Here is an 18,644-nt window from a genome sequence, read left to right as displayed (position 1 = left end):
TATCTGGATAGACAGGATCTGATTAGGAGTAGCCAGCATGGATTTGTGCGTGGAAGGTCATGTTTGACAAACCTTATTGAATTTTTTGAAGTAGTTACGAGGAAAGTTGACGAGGGTAAGGCAGTGGATGTAGTCTATATGGACTTCAGCAAGGCCTTTGACAAAGTTCCAGGTTCAGTTGTTAGGTATTAATGCTGGAGTAATAAAATGGATTCAACAGTGGCTAGATGGGAGATGCCAGAGAGTAGTGGTGGATAATTGTTTATCGGGATGGAGGCTGGTGACTAGCGGGGTGCCTCAGGGATCAGTTTTGGGCCCAATGTTGTTTGTAATATACATAAATGATCTGGATGATGGGGTGGTAAATTGGATTAGTAAGTATGCTGATGATACTAAGGTAGGAGGTGTTGTGGATAATGAGGTGAGTTTTCAAAGCTTGCAGGGAGATTTATGCCGGTTAGAAGAATGGGCTGAACGTTGGCAGATGGAGTTTAATGCTGAGAAGTGTGAGGTTCTACATTTTGGCAGGAATAATCCAAATAGAACATACAGGGTAAATGGTAGGGCATTGAGGAATGCAGTGGAACAGAGAGATCTAGGAATAACAGTGCATAGTTCCCTGAAGGTGGAGTCTCATGTAGATAGGGTGGTGAAGAAGGCTTTTGGAACGCTGGCCTTTATAAATCAGAGCATTGAGTACAGAAGTTGGGATGTAATGTTAAAATTGTACAAGGCATTGATAAGGCCAAATTTGGAATATTGTGTACAGTTCTGGTCACCAAATTATAGGAAAGATATCAATAAATTAGAGAGAGTGCAGAGACGATTTACTAGGATGTTACCTGGGTTTCAGCACTTAAGTTACAGAGAAAGGTTGAACAAGTTAGGTCTCTATCCATTGGAGCGTAGAAGGTTGAGGGGGGATTTGATCGAGGTATTTAAAATGTTGAGAGGGATAGATAGAGTTGACGTGAATAGGCTGTTTCCATTGAGAGTAGGGGAGATTCAAACGAGAGGACATGATTTGAGAGTTAGGGGGCAAAAGTTTAAGGGAAACACGAGGGGGTATTTCTTTACTCAGAGAGTGATAGCTGTGTGGAATGAGCTTCCTGTAGAAGTAGTAGAGGCCAGTTCAGTTGTGTCATTTAAGGTAAAATTGGATAGGTATATGGACAGGAAAGGAGTGGAGGGTTATGGGCTGAGTGCGGGTAGGTGGGACTAGGTGAGATTAAGAGTTCGGCACGGACTAGGAGGGCCGGAATGGCCTGTTTCCGTGCTGTGATTGTTATATGGTTATATGGTAACCTGTTTTCGCATTACAAACAGGATTTTCGCTTTTAAGAAAATTTTTCCCATATAAATTAATGGTTCTTCGCTTTACGCCATTTTGGCTTAAGAGAGGTTTCATAGGAGCGCTGTACCTTTGCAAAGGGGAGAGAAACACCTGTAGTGTGGTAGTGTTTACGGGTTCATGAAGCATTTAGAAAATCTGGTGGTGGAGAGAAAGAAGCTGTTCCTAAAATGTGTGTGTTTCAGGCTCCACTACCTCTTCCGTGATAGGACATGTTCCAAATGGAGAGAGCCCACAATCAATTCCTTGGTCTTGCTGACATTGAGTCCAAGGTTGTTGTTGCAACACCACTCAAACGGCAGAAAAACCTTTGTCCTGGTCGTCGCCTCATTGCCATTTGATATTCTGCAAATAAGAGTAGTGTCATCGATAAATGCCATTAGAGAGGAGAAAGTAGAGCAGTGTGCTATGTGAGGGTGGCACTGTAGTGTAGAAGTTAGCTCAATACTTTACAGCACCAGCTGTAAATCAGGATTCAATTTCTGCGATGGCTTGTAAGGAGTTCTTACAGTGCATTCTCCCGGTGATCATATGGATTTCCTTTGGGTGCTGCTGTTTCCTCCCACATTCCAAAGATGTCTGGTTAGGGTCGGTGAGTTGTAGGCATGCTGTGTTGGCACTGGAAGCGTGGTGAAACTTGCGGTCCGCCTAGCACAACCCTGCTGATTGATATGTTGCACGTGATGCATTTCACTGAATGTTTCAAAGTACATGTGACAAAGCAGTGGACTAAAGATGTATCCTTGAGGTACACCTCTGTTGATTATCAGCAAGAAAGCTATTATTATGATCTGCACTGACTGTGGTCCCTTGATGAGGATGTCAAAGATCCTGTACAGAGACCCAGGCTTTGAACCTTGTTGATTAGTACTGATGTAGAACGCTGAGCTGTAGTTGATGATCAGCCAGCTGACGTAAAGTATGTATTGCTGTTGCCCAGGTGCTCCAAAGCTGTGTGAAGAGCCAGTAAAGCTGCATCTGCTATAGACCAGATTTCAGGATTTCTGCTAGTGATGTTGAAACCTGACTCTGACCTATTGTGATCCATTACAGTCAGTCCGGATCCGTGCTTAGGCAGAAGTTAATTCTGGCCTTAACCAACCTTTCAAAGCATTTCATCGCAGTGGATATGAGTGCTGCCAGGCGATTGACATTGAGGCTCCTCATCCTGCTCTTCTTGGTTGCCAGTATGATAGAGTATGGGTTTGACTGGGAAGTTAAACTCAGTGGAAATATGATGGTGTGCTGAGGCTGGATCCAAAGAAATAACATTTGGGCTTATTTCAGTGTACAGTTGAGTTAAATTTAATTGAGAAACAGCAAAGCAGATATGGAGGAGAATTTAATTATACAGGATCTGATCTGTATATGAGTTTGTACTGGACTCTTGTCCTCATTGTGTAAAGCGATACATCACAGCTAATAATAAAAGCTTTCATCACTATCTTTGGGTCGAGAAGTTACAGGTGAAATCTTTTCCTGCTGAAGCAGGATTGCTAGTCATGAAACAACCTCAGTGACCTCTGAGAAAGTTATTGGTTCTCTCATGTGCAGGGATTTCAACTTGAATGTAATGGTGGCTGGGACAAAACCCAACTTGGGTCAAAAAAACCAAAGTCGCCGGGTCTGGAGATAGAGGGCCAAAGGTCGTCTGCAAGTCCAGGCCAGGACTAGAGGCTGGAGGCAGCCTGTCCTGGGGTTGGAGGCCTGTCAGTGTGTGCAAGGGGGAAGGAGGGTACGAGAGGAGCTTGTTTTGCTGTTATTGTCTTGTTTTGTTCTGTTGTTGTTGTTGTTGTTATTCCTGCTTGTATTGTTCTGCTGAAAACTGTGGGCATGCTAAGCAGGCAGCAGAATGTGCAGAAGCACTTGTAGGCTGCCACCAGCACATCTTTTGGGTGTGGAGTGCTCTGTGCACTTGTGCTCATCAAGATATAGGATAGTGCTGGAGAGATGCAGAGGAAATTCACCAAGTTTCACTCTCCTGCCAATGAACATAATCAAGGCCTGACGTTCTGCATGAGTTCACAAAGCAATGCTGTGACTTCGGCTTTTGAGGTAGAGATCATAGTGTTCCCTGAAGCTGTGGAAATCTGCTCAGTTGTAGTTTTTATTCTCCCTTGCAAAGCATGCATAAAGCATGTGAAGCATCTCTGCCATTGATAACCTTGTTTACAGCTTATCCCCATGGCCACCACAGTTTTCCGTCAGAGGTATTTCCCCTATCTTTGCCTATGTTTGGCTTAGCAAGTTTCAAAGGCCCAAAGGGGTTTCACCCTGCAACATTGATTCTGTTTCATTTCCCACAGATCTGTGCTGATCTGAGTATTTTTAGTGTATCTTCTTTATATCAGGTTTCCAGCAACTGCAATTTCCAAGTCTTCCACCCAATGGCAATAACTATTGCTGTATTCCTGCTAGAATCATAGAATTGTGGTGCAAGGAAACAAGCCATTTGACTCAACTCATTCATAACTGTCCAGTGGGCACATTTCAATATTAACCCCATCTCCCAGCATTTGATCCATAGCACTCTATGCACAAGTGATTCAACATTTCACCTTGACACTTCTTAAGTACTGTCCCCAACCCAGCCTCAAATGCTGTCTCAGACAGTTCTACCATACCTCAGGTATATGATTGGTACCTGGAAGGTTTACCTCATACCCCTTCTAAATCTTTTCCCTATTACCGTATGTTCTCTAGTTTTATCTGGCTGTTACGTGGAGGAAGATTTTCTGCGGTCTATTAATACCCCTCATAGTTTTATGTACCTCATTGTGCCCCCGCTGCTACAGGGAGAAAAGACCTGGCTTCTCCTATCTCTCCTCATAACTGAATTGTTCTGTCCAAGGTCAAATCTGGTGAATTTCCTCTGCACTCACTCCACCACTCCATCCTTCCTCTATCTTGGTGAGCACAAGTGCACAGGGTACTCCAGCTGAGGTCTGATGAAGGTTTTATAAAGTTGGAGTATAACTACCCCGCTTCTGCACTCACTGCTTCAACTAATGAAGGCCAGTGTCTTGTATTGCTTTTCAACCATGTTGTCTACTTGTGTTGCCACTTTCAAGGACTCACTCTGATTGTTGATACTCCCTAAGACATTACTTTTCATGGCCTATTTCCAAGTCTTAAGTTTACTATCAATCAACAATACACATGTAAGCAGAGTACAGTATTCTCTGTACACATTTCCAGAGTGGAAATGTATTCAAGCCTCATTAATGGTCCCAGAATGCATCACTGCGCAATTGTCTGGACTGAACTCCTTACCCATGATAAAGCCCAGAGAAGGAAAGGTTTCTGTGCACAATGAATTGTATCTGGCTATTTCTTTTGTGCCTGACGACCTCTTCTGGTACGATGAGGCCACACTCAAGATGGAGGACCAACTGTATCTGATGTTCCCGATGCAGCCTCCTCCACACTGGTGAAACCTGATATAAATTGGGCAACTGCTTTGTCGAGCACCTCCACTCAATCAGCAAAAATTGGAGTTTCCCAGTAGCCAACCATTTTAATTCCTATCCCGACATGTTGGTTCTTGACCTCCTCTTCTGCCACAATGAAGTCCCTCTCAGGTGGAGAAGCAACACCTCCTATTCTATCTAGGCAGCCTCCAACCTGATGGCATGAACATGGATTGCTTCAACTTCTGACAATTTTTTCCCTCCCCTTTCTCCCTTGTTCTATTCCCCACTCTGGCCTCATGTGTTCCCTCCTCCTTCCTTTTCTCCCATGATCCACTCTCCTCTCCTATCGGATTCCTTCTCCAGCTTTTTGCCTCTTCCACTTGTCACCTCCCAGCTTCTCAATAACCTCCTCCCCCACCCACCAGGCTAGCTTGCCCTTTTTTCCCTCCCTCCACCTTCTTGTTCTGGCATCTTCTCCCTTCCTTCTCAGTCCTGATAGAGGGTCCCAGCCTGAAACATCGACTGTCTATTCATTTCCATAGATGCTGCCTGACCTGCTGAACTCCAGCATTTTGTGTGTACTGTTCTGGACTCCCAGTATCTGCAGAATCCTATTGTGTTTATAGCTTTTAGCAAATGTTTTCTTGACATTTGTCAAAGCTTAAGTACATTCCAATTTATTTTGAAACCATTCTCATTTGCCTTAGATTGCTCGCTGAAGGTTAAAATGCATCAGTGGCATACAGTGACTCTATGGGGGAAACTTGCATGACTGAATTCCATACACCATTGTCCAGAAGCCGTACCTAGGCATAAGAACCTGGCCTTGTGCAAATGAGCTAGCATACCAGCACTGTGGCTTAATGGGCCGCAGCAGGAGTGGAATTTAAGCCTTTTTGGTATTTGTATACTGAAAGGGAATTGAATTAGTTTATATAGGAATTTTTGTTAGTGTTTCAGTTAACACTTATGGTAACAGTATGGTGCTACTTGAAAGTTGTTTTTTCCACAGTACACATTGGTGGTTTAGCAGAAAGTTTGCAGCTGTTATTTCACCTTAGACATGCTTAGTTTTTAACTTTGTCTTTGCAACTACAGTAAATATTTAACCCCGAAAGTTCAGTTGGAATTCCATGTGATACATTGCTAACCTCAAGGTGAAACCAGCTTGGCAACAAAAGGCTGTGCATTTCAATATCACGCTGACAGTGACCTGTTTTCACCTCCTAGTTTTCTAAAACTAAATCAGATCCTCTGTGACAGGATCCACTTTCCTGATGGTTTTTTTTTTTAACTTTAGGTCACAGAATCGCAACTTCACCAGATACTAAAGTTTATCCTGCCAACTGGAATGGAGCAGAGGTGACAGGGTCAACTCTTGGAATCGTTGGAATGGGACGGATTGGATATAAAGTTGCCCAAAGAGCCAGAGGATTTGATATGAAAATTCTGTATCATAACAGAAATAGGAGGCAAGTTTTCTGAGCAATATCATTTAATGTGCATTGACAAACAACTGGACACACTGCGATAAGAATAGACTGGGGAGCTCAATTCATGCTTAATTCTCATTTTTAAGGAAATGAGGGATTAGGAAAAGGGGAGGTGCAATGAGACCTGGGTGTCATTGTACACCAGTCATTGAAGGTGGGCATGCAGGTACAGTAGGCGGTGAAAAAGGCAAATGGTATGTTGGCTTTCATAGCAAAAGGATTTGAGTACAGGAGCAGGGAGGTTCTACTGCAGTTGTACAAGGCTTTGGTGAGACCGCACCTAGAGTATTGTGTGCAGTTTTGGTCCCCTAATCTGAGGAAAGACATTCTTGCCACAGAGGGAGTACAAAGAAGGTTCACCAGATTGATTCCTGGGATGGCAGGACTTTCATATGAAGAAAGACTGGATTGACTAGGCTTATACTCACTAGAATTTAGAAGATTGAGGGGGGTTCTTATTGAAACGTATAAAATTCTAAAGAGATTGGACAGGCTAGATGCAGGAAGATTGTTTCCGATGTTGGGGAAGTCCAGAACGAGGGGTCACAGTTTAAGGATAAAGGGGAAGCCTTTTAGGACCGAGATGAGGAAAAACTTCCTCACACAGAGAGTGGTGAATCTGTGGAATTCTCTGCCACAGGGAACAGTTGAGGGCGGTTCATTGGCTATATTTAAGAGGAAGTTAGATATGGCCCTTGTGGCTAAAGGGATCGGGGGTATGGAGAGAAAGCAGGTACAGGGTTCTGAGTTGGATGATCAGCCATGATCATACTGAATGGCGGTGCAGGCTTTAAGGGCCGAATGGCCTACTCCTGCACCTATTTTCTATGTTTCTATGTTTCTAAGCTTATTTATGTTGGGCAATGGTGAAATCTAGGATTTCTGCACTAATCTGGTGATGTAAAACTAATACAAATGTATTTCAGGACCTGTGTTGATTTTGAATGATATTGATTTTCATGAGTCAACATTTTAAAATAATTGCAACAAAATAACTACCTTCTTTGATTTCAAAGAAATGGAAGGAAGGGTTACAAAATCAAACGCCGTAGGTACCTTTGGGTCATTGATATCTAAGGTGTGACTAGATGTGTTTACTGGGATTAGTAAAATAATTAATGTGCAAGTGAAGAATTCTTGCAAACACAGGTTCCAGAAACAACAAATAAATACATTGTGTTGTGTTTGGGACGTAGTTTAAGGGATGAATGTTGGCCAAAGCACCTGCAGAATATTCTGTTTTTCAGGTATTACAGTGGAATATTTTATGCATATCTGACTTCAGGTCTTTGCATATCGGCATGAAGGACAGTAGTTCTGTGCTATACAAAGTACACCAGGTCTGGAAACCATGATCTTCTGAATCAGAAATGATATGGCTTCCAATTGAGAGTTTTTCTTTGTAGGATTGCAGTGCAGCCCTCTGGCCAGCAGTGTTTGGCAGCGGTACATTCAACAGCATTAAAATATGTGACCTCAGGGAAGAAAATATATTGCGTCAGCAGAATGGAAGAGTAAATTATCTGTAAAATGTCAAGCTCTGTGTGACTTAAAAATAGTTCACCATTTAGCTTCCATTAAATATTTCACAATCTCTCAGTACTCCTTTTATCAGTCTGAGAGCAAGAACTTGCATCAGACCTTGAGGCCTTGAACATTACCTCACTTTCATTCTTTTGTGTAAATGATTCATTTATTTGTAACTGATGTGATTTTTATGTCTTTGCTTTGACTTTCTGCCACAAAACAAATTTCATGGCAATCAACCTGAATCTGATAAATCTCTTTTAATTTGAGATTGTCAATACCCATTGAGTACTGCTTTATTCAAAGTAATTTTATTTTATTCTTATATTCTACTAGTCTTGTTGCACTTTTTGATTATCAAAGTATCTTGGGATTCGTAGACCCTGCTACTCCCAAGACCATTAGCAGAAAGTATTTTTAGCTCATTGTTACCCATTCAATCTGTTGCATTCTTTTGTTCTTTTTGTAGAGCATTTTATTCTTTTTTCCAAATCTCCACAAACTGATTTCTTTCTCCCCTGTTACAGAGTAGATTTCTTCTTCACCTTCTCAAAAGCTTTGACATGGAGTTCTCACAATAGTCCAAATATCAGATTCAGATTCTTTTATGTATTCATCACATGCATGTCAAAACATATAGAGAAATGCATCATTTGCATTAACAACCTAAGGCTGTGCTGAGGGTAGCCCACAAGTGTTACCACACATTCTGGGGTCAACAAAGCATGTGCACAATGTTCAGCAGAGCAACAAATCCCTTTCCTCCCTCCTGCCCACCCATCCACTCACACAATATGACAGGCCTTCCTTCCAGCTTCCACTGGACTCGAAGAATTGCAGACATTAGCCTCCGACTTCCCCATGGTCTCACCGACCCAGAGCTTGAGTCATCGGGCCTCAACTTCTGGACTACTGATTGACCTTTGGACTTCGATCTTTGGTATCGACCCCAGCTCTCGCTGACGATGGGACCCTAAACTCCAGGCCTTCAGCTCTAGATTTGCTGATGACAGGACACCAAACTCAAGCTTCAAATTCCGCTGACCCACGTACCTGGGATCACTGGCCTGTGTATCTCCTGGCTACATGGACCTTTGATCCCATGGAGTACATGCTTACCTGGGGATAGGCACCAGACCTTGTCCTTGTAGGTCTTCGTCTATTGGGCTTGCCAGCCAGACGTAGGTTCATGGATGTCCTTTGCTGGCCTTCAAACACAGAGCATAGAATGAGGCCTAGACTCTAGCCTGACCTCAAACTCCCCACATCCCTGTCCCTAAACCTTAATGTGTCTCCAAACTCCCTACTCTGTCCCCAAACCATTCCTATGAACCTAACAAAAACTGTTTGAGCTATGACCTCAATGGAGACTGCAGCTCAGTGCCATCATGACTAGAGCTTAGTTGCAGAGGTTCAGCAAAGTGTTTGTGTTCTGTGCCTCAATAAAAATGAGGTACTCAAATATGTTAAAAGTTTTTTTTTTCTGGTACCCTGCCACCACCAAGGTCTTGTCACTAGGGCAGTGAGTTGTTTACTCTTCTGTTTACCTGTGCTGTGCTTTATACATTTTGGATAACATTTTATTAACTTGTTTATAGTATACTATTTTGGTTTATGTGCTGTGTGATGTATGTTGTATGGGTGAACCATGGTCAGAGGAATGTTGTTTTGTTTGGTTGCTTGTATGTACAGTCAGATGACAACTTGAACTTTTTGACTTGCCAATTTCAAACCTTTATGTGTAAGTACATCCATCCTCTTTAAAATTGAACCAATTCATAAAAATCCTATGGTTAAATAAAACAAACTACCAGCAGTACAGGTAAGGTTTATCTGTTTTAGCACACTGCTTCATTGATAAAATTTGATTTTGCTTGGAAATAATAAACAGCTTTCTGAAGGTGTCAAGAAGTGATGGCTCGATAAACATTTTCTGTGGAGCAATATCTGTGGGCAGTGCACACTACTTCTACTGAAGGTGCTGATTGTTGTAGCTGGAGCACTGTAAAAGTCTTTGAGATGAACAGACTGAATGTGTAGGTTCTCAGGAGTGGCAATGGAGGTCCTGGCGGCAGAGGTCCAGAAGAGTGCCGGAAGCTGTTCTCCTGTACCTTCCTGGTTGGTCTTGATCCTTCCCATTCCACATTCAAGCCTAGGAAGACAATCATCAAAATGCCAATCAGCTGGTGCACTCCCTTTCATTAGGTGGTTCCCTCATGTGTCCAATGAGCTGGAGGATAACAGTACTTTTTTTTGTCTTTGGAATAGCTGCAGTTTGAGATCTAATGTTTGCGTCATCTCAGTGTGTCCCAGAATTTCATCCCAGTGCAGTGGCTAAGAAAGAGTATGTTTGTTTTTAAAGTTGTGGAAATAACTGTCACTCATTCTATGTTCAACCTGTTCCACATGTTTCACTTTGTGTTAAGAATCTATCCGAAGTACTTTATTTGAGGTAAAATTGACTCCCTTATGATTTGGTTTATTTGTTTAATATTTATCAATAACACTAGTACATGACAAGGGAGAAAGCACATGTAGACCATTTTGTCTGATTTTTCTTATAAGTAAACTGTGGGTATAGTGTAATATTGACACATTTTTAATATGATTAGGCAGTGTCAGAATGTTTTGTGAAAGGAATGATGTGTTAGTAGTATTTTTTAAAGAATATTTCTGGGATGGCATATAATGATCAGTTGCAATCACACCAAAATTCCTTGAAATGTTTGTGGAATTGTTAGGAGTTTCCCTGATGTGGATCCAGTACATAATAATTAAAATGACAAAAGATTGATCCATTGCTAAACAGTGAGTAGATAAGAGAGAACATCTGGATGTAGCAAAATTGATTTTGAAAAAGGTTCTTGACAAGCTATCCAACAAGGCTTATTATATAAAGTGAGGCTGGGGGTAAAAGTAGCATCAGCACAGAAGTAGTTAAAGAATGAGAACAGAGTGAAGTAAATGGGTTGCTTTCAGGTTGGCAGACTGTTCTTATTAGGATGAAGAATGATTAGTACTGGGCTCTCAGCAATTCACAGATTTTCTAGAAGTGGTTTAGAAGAAAAAATAAGGATATCCAAGTTTGCTGATGGTACAAAATTAGGTGGAAAGTGAGTTGTGAGGAAGACATGATGAATTTGAGTTGTAAAATGATGAAAGATGGTTAAACAGTTTGGCAAGGAAGTGGCATATAATTGGGGGGGGGGGAATTTGGCATCTGTCAAGTTGTGAGAAGAATGGGAAAACACAGTACTTTCTTTATAATGAGAAGCAAGTGAGTCATAAGCTAGTCCATGAAATGTGTAAAATAAACTTTAAGGTGTCTGATAGATATGCCTTGCAGTGTGCTGATGCCACAAAACAACAATTTTCATGACATGTTGTCAGTGATAATAAACTTGACTCTTGATTCTTTTGGTTCTTTACCTCGAGCAGTCTGTATTTTATTCTTAACTGCAATGAAAATGTTTTGGTGAGCGTTTGAGAATTTGGCAGAAAAGTGGACACAGCATTAGAATCAGTCATGATCCTATATTTGTATGGAAGAAAACGGTCAAAGGATTTTATCGTATGTAGAGATGCTATCCTGCTATTTCTTCTCTTCTAACTGAAACCGTTGCTTACTTCATAGTCAACTAATCAACTCCCCCTCATAATTTGAAGATTCTCTATCAAATCTCCTCTTAACCAATCTTTTCTGAAAGTTGCACTCTCTCATTTTGGTTACCGAATTTACAAATCTTTTTTTGTTGTAATTTCTCCAGTGGTTCAAGAACATTTTGCATTATGGATTCTGGAATGTCACTCTATGGTATAGCATACCTCATGTACAAATTTAAGTTTGGCTCTTATACTTGCACTTTGCCAGTAGGATATGGCATAGTGTCTATAATCATCAGACTAACCATCTGAATTTGCACTTTGTTTTTAAGGACACTTTTTGAGTAATGTTGAATAATGAGAGGGTTATAGTGTGGTGAGTTTTACAGGTTTATTGTTACTAAATAGTAAGCAAAATATACTCTTTGTTCAATTACTATGTATAAATGATAGCTTTTACCTACATTTAGAGCCGATGAGGAGGAGAGACTGGTTGGCGCTCGCTATTGTGCAAAGATTGACGATCTCCTTCAAGAATCGGACTTCGTGATGGTAGTGGTAAATCTGACTCCTCAAACCCACAAACTGATTGGGGAAAGAGAGCTTTGCCTTATGAAGTCTACCGCAACACTTATCAATATTTCTCGAGGTAGAAATGCATAATGGTTTAGTTTTATAGAAAACTGTTGCATGCCATCTTGGACAATGTCTCCCATCCACTCCATAATGTACTGGTTAGGCACAGGAGTACATTCAGCCAGAGGCTCATTCCACTGAGATGCAACACTGAGCGTCATAGGAAGTCATTCCTGCCTGTGGCCATCAAACTTTACAACTCCTCCCTCGAAGTGTCAGACACTCTGAGCCAATAGGCTGGTCCTGGACTTATTTCCACTTGGCATAATTTACTTATTATTATTTATGGTTTTATTTTGCTAAATTTCTACTCTATTCTTGGTTGGTTCAACTGTAACGAAACCCAATTTCCCTCAGGATCAATAAAGTATGTCTGTCTGTTAGTTTTCTTTTTCAAAAAGAATCATTATTTTCTTATTTACTGATTTCGTGAACTCACTTTAAGATTAATTCTACTCACACAAAGTCATAAAATGCTACTACTTTTATGGTACTACATTACCTTAATTCCATAAATAAATTATTTCAGATTTTTAGGAATGGAATTTTTGGCTGCAGCTGAAGACATAAATTTCTGCCTTCCTCGTGTTTAACTGCACTCATGCAGGATTAGATACAGGATAGCAGGGTTAGAAAATAACAACAAACAATATGAAGGAATTAGGAGTTGGTGGAGAAATAAGATGGTTTTTAGCAGGAGAGAAGGTGTAAGTTCAAGTTTAATCATCATTCAACTGTACATAAATACAGCCAAATGAAACAGCGTTCCTCTGGTGCCAAAAGTGCAACACACAGTTACCAATTAGCACACTGCAAATATCACATAGTGCAAAAAACACAGAGCACAAATAGCACATTTGGTTACGATTTCAAAAAAACATAAAGTCACAAAGAACAGAATTATATTGCCCAAGTCCCTGAGTGGCATGACTGTAGATTGTCCTGGTCCAGCTTGTTTTTCCACTGAGCAAACACTGGAGAGCAGCACTGACAGGAGGGCCTGGCCCCCAACTCGACACGATTCCAGTGCACCCAGCAGGGGACCAGTTTTCTACCTTGGGCAGCTGCAACATGCTGCTGTGGCCGAGGCCTAGTCCTTGCCACAACCGTGGTAACACAGCATTCCCCACCATTGGTCTTACCAATAAACAGACTTGCAGTATTCAAAGTTACCAATGCCCAATGGGGTCTTGCGATCCCAATAAAAGCTTCCAAGATAATCAGTCGCTTAGTTTGCTGGATCATGCTTCATCTCGGCAGAATGGTGCGCAACAAGTCCAGTGAGGGAATATCTCTGATGGGTGAGACCAAGTGGGTTAATGATAATTCTTCCTGCTAATCATCCACCGTCATTCATGACAAGGTGTGGCAGGATGCAGAGATTGAACCTGAATGATTTGACTTTGAGATGATTTATCTCTGTTTGCTCTTTGGAGCACTTGTAATCATTGGCTGCAGTTTCACTGGGCTAGCACACCATCATTTTTAGGTATGGCTGGTGCTTGCCATTACTATGCTCTTCTGTATTCCTCACTAAACAAGGTTTGGCAGAAATCTTAGGGGATGGATGTGTCAGGCTATGTAGTTACAGATTTTGGTGGTGTACAGATCCACTATTGATAGCCCTTTGTGCTCATAGACCCTCTGGTTGGAGCTGCCACACTGTTTACAGTTTATCTCATTTAACACAGTACAGTGCCAATACAACATGCTCTAAGATGTCCTTGACATAGAGATTTGATTTTAGTCTCCACAAGGCTTGTGCATTGGTGTCTTCTATCAACATTTTGGGCAATTGCATCTGCCTTGGATAGACTGATAAAAACAGAGTAGTGTTACCTTCCCTGTGGATTCACTTAGAGCCCACTGAAGGACCATTTGGAGAGCTTTACCCTTCAGAGTTCTGCCAGTGGTGACGCTGCTCCTGGTGATGGTCATCAAAATGCCTGACCCAGTGTTTATTCTATGCCCTTGTTACTTTCAGTGCTTTTTCCAAATCTGGTTCAACATAGTAGACAATCGAGCTGAGGAAGGAAAGTGGGTGATAATCAAGAGAAGGTTCCCTACATGTTTAACCTGCTACCGTGAGACTTCTTGGGGTGTGGAGTCAAAGTTGGGGACTCCTGGGACTAACTGACAGAGGAAGATAATCCAGCATTTTGTACGGCTTGTGTATCCCGTCACTGAATTCAAAATGACCAGAGGTTCATTTCAACTTAGGATTTGATCATAAATGTTCTGTATCAGCTTTGTCAGGTGGATAATAAGGGATATAATGAAACTAATGTCAGAGATACTGGGCAGTTACTTAAACCAGCATGCAATTTGGTATTGTCAACCTACGAAAGATCAGACTTCATTCAAAATTTTGTGATAATGGATGTATGCCATAAACATTTAATTATATATTATCATGTTTCTCTTATTTGTATTTATTTCAATAAAGTTAATATTTCATTTTGAGAATTGTAGCATGTAGGTCTTGGAATAGACATCAATAGTACAACTGGTATTAAAAGGTACACAACTGCTGCTTTATTGACAAAATTTCAACATATTTACAGTTGATTTTCTTCATTCAGTAGAACATACAGTCATGGCTAATAGAGATTTCTATTGATGTTGCAAGGTGCAGTGATTGATCAGGCTGCGTTGGTACAAGCACTTCAGAAGGGATCTATTTGGGCAGCAGCTTTGGATGTTACTGATCCGGAACCACTTCCAAGGTATGTTGTTTCTTCCACTACTCAAAGTTTCATACATGTCAATTGAAAAGCATGTCAATAACCTAACTACAGGAACACAACTGATACCACAAATGTTTTGTGTGGTTTTTCTTTTCAAAACAAGGGATCATCCTTTGCTGCACCTTCCAAACGTCACTCTGACTCCCCATATTGGAACTGCCACTGACCAGACGAGTTTTAAAATGTTGGAGAAAATGATTGAAAATGCTTTGGCTGCCATTCATGGGCTTCCGCTTCCTGATGAAGTACTGTTATCATGATGGATGCAAGCAGAAGAGATATTGTTCATCTCAACACCAGTAATATAACCACTGATTTATTATAGAAATCTACAACACAGAGGAGATAATTTAGTCCATTGAGAACACACTACACTTAAAATATATAGGCTGTTCTTAATCTTGACCTTTACATTTCATTGTGATAAGGGAGCTACCACTGAGCCTGATCAAGATCTATGACATTTAGCCTTCCAGATAATAAAACTCTAGTTGGTGATAACCCTTTACTGTAAGCCAATTTTAGATCCAACCTGACACTTATCCTCGAAGCCCAATGGCTTTTACACTTCTGATCAATGTGAAGTATAAAACTGTATAACTCCTTGCCTAAATCCCTTGGAGATGACATCAAATGTAATGCTCTCAATAATCCTTTTTCAAATTCATTACGAACTTCAGTCAGGTTAATACATTAATAGAAATTTATCCTCATTTGATTTCCTACGTACTTCCTTATAAAGAGATTTTAATGGTATGAATTTTGGAGAATGATTACAATGGTGCAACTATACTGCAAGTTTAGTACTAATCACTAAGAATAAATATCCAGGCAGATTGCCTTTCCCTAAATGCCCTACCTCTTATTAAATCCATGATAATTGTTCTTTATTGACCAGATTCAAATCATATCTCAGGACTTTTTATACCATTAATATTAGTCTCACTAGTTAATCCCTTTCCTTTTTTTAAAAAACACATTAGGCATTTTCTGTAATGATCCTAGAACATTGGAGAATTGTGGTGGAAGACTCTTTCTTTCTTATAAGAGCCCAGGAAATATCTGTCCAAATTTGCAGTGTATCAAGTTTTAGAGATGTATTTCAAAAGGCAGATTAATATACATCATCTTCCTTATCAAATCAAATATTGCATGTTTTCTTTGTTAATGGTCATCAGAAGTCCATAAGGCACCACATCTGAGAAGACAGTGGTTAAATATTCATTTAGAACCCCATTTGCATCTTGCTACTTAACACTGTAGTTACTTATTTGGTCCCAAGAAGACTCAATGTTAATTGAGGGACCACCTCATCAAGCACCTTTGCTCCATCCACTACATAAGGTGGGATTTCCTATGACACCTATTTCAATTTAACTTCCAATTCCCCATCTCTACTGTGATAACAAGGTCACAATGAGGTTGGAGAAGTCACACCTCATAATCTGTCTGTGTAGACTTTAACCCTATGCCATGAACATCAATTTCTCTCTTCCAGTAATTTCTCCCCCCTCCCTCTTCTCTCTTTTTATATTCTTTATTCTGGTTCTCCTCTTACCTCTTCTCTACTGCCCATCAGCTCCTTCTGGTGCCCCCCTCCTTCCCTTTCTTCCATGGTCCATTTTCCATTTCTATCAGATAGCCATTTACTTCTTCTACCCATCACCTCTCAGTTTTTTTTACTTCATCCCACCTCTTGCACCTACCCACCTTCCCTTCACCTGGTTTCACCTATCACCTGTGAGCTTGAACTTCATCCCCTCCCCTCAACCTTATTCTAGCTTCTTCCCCTTCCCTTCCTTTCCAGTCCCAATGAAGGGTCTCGGCCTGAAACATAGACTCCTTATTTCTTTCCAGAGATAATGCCTGGCCTGCTGAGTTCCTCCAGCAAGTTGCATGTGTTGCTCAAGATCTCTAACGTCTGCAGATTCTCTTGTGTTTAAGAACACAAGTAGGCTATGTCCACACTAGACCGGATAATCTTGAAAACGCCAGTTTCACATAAAAACGATAGGCGTCTACACTATGCGTTTTAACAAATATTTCTATCTACATTGAAACGGAGATTTTGGCGAATCTACTGCGCATGTGCGGGACACATCTACTGAAAACATGCAACATGTTTGGTGTTGAATCTCGCCGTAAAAGTGTGCGTTTGTGTAGTTGCAGACTAGTAAAACTTAAAACGATGGACAGCTGTTGGCTTTCGCGCAGGAGAACTTAAAAGTAAAACAAAACAAATACTGGAGCATACGGAGGAAACCGACAGGGAGTTCACGGACAGATTGACCCGGCTGACGACGAACATTGAAAAACTGACTAACTCTGTTGCATTAATAAAGCACCTTGTTAAATGTATAAAACATGTCTGCATTAGTGTTATCTTGTATTTCCATACAATGTAACATTAGGCTGTTACACATCTATTGTCAGAGAAGTACTTGCTGAAGTACTTCTCTGAACTAAATAGGTAAACCACCTTCATACGAGCAAGGACAGAAAACAGGGCAAAGTGAGTATACTTATTTATTCAGTAATTTATGGGTTAAAGTATTAGCTGAGTACATTTCTAACTCTTCTGGCGTCAGTTTCGTTGCCATCTGTTCTGAAATTGTTAGGTTGCATTCAAGAAAACAATGAAATAGCGTGCTGCCGTCTGACAGCGTTTTCAGATTTCTCTGGTTACCCCGTCCACACTGATCTAGCCAATATGGCGTTTTCAAAAATACCCACCCTGGAAAGCGTTTCTGAAAAGCTCCGGTTTAAGGGGCCGAAAACGCCGTTTTAGTGTGGACGAAGGGTAAAAACGAAGAGAAAAGGCTTCGGTTACGGATTTATCCGGTGTAGTGTGGACGTAGCCTTAGTAATCCTTTTTACTTTAATGAGCTCCTAGATTTTCCTTGATTTAAGTTTTCAGTATGTTTTCTTGCAACATCTTTGTCACCTTAACTTCCTTTTTAATTTCACCTTCGGACTTTATATACTGCTCCAGATTTTGCTTTTTTAACCACATCGTCATTTTTTTTCTTATTCTACCCTGCATACCCTTCATATCAAAAAGGTCTAGAGCAGTGGTTCCCAACGTGGGGCATACGCCCCACAGGGAGTAATTTGATTTTTAAAGGGGGCAATTCAAGAATGAGTTATTAACAGTGAATTTTTTCTAGTAAATCTGTGTGAGTATGAGTGTGTGCGAGTTAATACATATGTGTATATACAGTATGCATACATAAAAATACTTGTGTGTATGTACGTATGTAATTGCGTATGTACTGTATATATAGTGTATCACCATCATTACAACCATCAAATGGCTTTCATAATTAAATTAATGAATTGACTGATGTAGGAAGGAACGAATGAACAAGTCCAAACGCGTAAGAAACTCGTATGAGGTCGCGCCAATGCTGCTTTTTGCAGTAGCTTTCGGTTCTTGGTGGCGTGAAGGTGTGTACATTGCGTCATCTCTTTTAAACGGTGTATGTGTCTTTGTATGCTGTAGAAACGAATCGGCATTGTTTATTTATTATTATTATTTTAATATCACTTAATGTTCTTTTTTTTTACAATTTCTTAGTAATTTCTTCCTCAGAACTTTACCAGTCCTTTAGTTATTTTATTTTTCTCTTTCATGAATGCCATGTTCTTTGGAAGCTTGTTTAAACCAAGTTAATGGTCTTGTAGGCTTCCTCCAGGTGAATAGGAGTTCACTTTTTGAATAATAAGAATTATATATCACCACAGGGGGCATCAGGATTTTAGAGGTGATTAGGTGGGGCATGGCCAAAAAAAGGTTGGGAACCACTGGTCTAGAGCTAGATGTTTTCAATTTTTTAATCTATCAAGGACATATTTGGTGTGCACGCTCACTCTC

The 18,644-nt window shown here is 40.6% G+C and overlaps 1 protein-coding gene across 5 annotated transcripts in view; it reads left to right on the top strand.

Moving 5' to 3' along the window:
- Positions 1-18,644, top strand: part of LOC140713629 (putative ribosome-binding factor A, mitochondrial) — a 98,352-nt gene that overhangs the window by 24,088 nt on the left and 55,620 nt on the right. For all 5 annotated transcript variants that reach the window (XM_073023982.1, XM_073023983.1, XM_073023981.1 and 2 more), the window contains 3 exons: positions 6,065-6,236; positions 11,858-12,036; positions 14,653-14,749. In XM_073023982.1, the coding sequence (XP_072880083.1) occupies positions 6,065-6,236; positions 11,858-12,036; positions 14,653-14,749 (448 nt within the window). The remainder of the gene's footprint in view (positions 1-6,064; positions 6,237-11,857; positions 12,037-14,652; positions 14,750-18,644) is intronic.

This window comes from Hemitrygon akajei, chromosome 20 (genome assembly GCF_048418815.1).
Source record: "Hemitrygon akajei chromosome 20, sHemAka1.3, whole genome shotgun sequence".
NCBI classification, from domain to species: domain Eukaryota; kingdom Metazoa; phylum Chordata; class Chondrichthyes; order Myliobatiformes; family Dasyatidae; genus Hemitrygon; species Hemitrygon akajei.
This window is presented reverse-complemented; position numbering and strand designations above follow the sequence as displayed.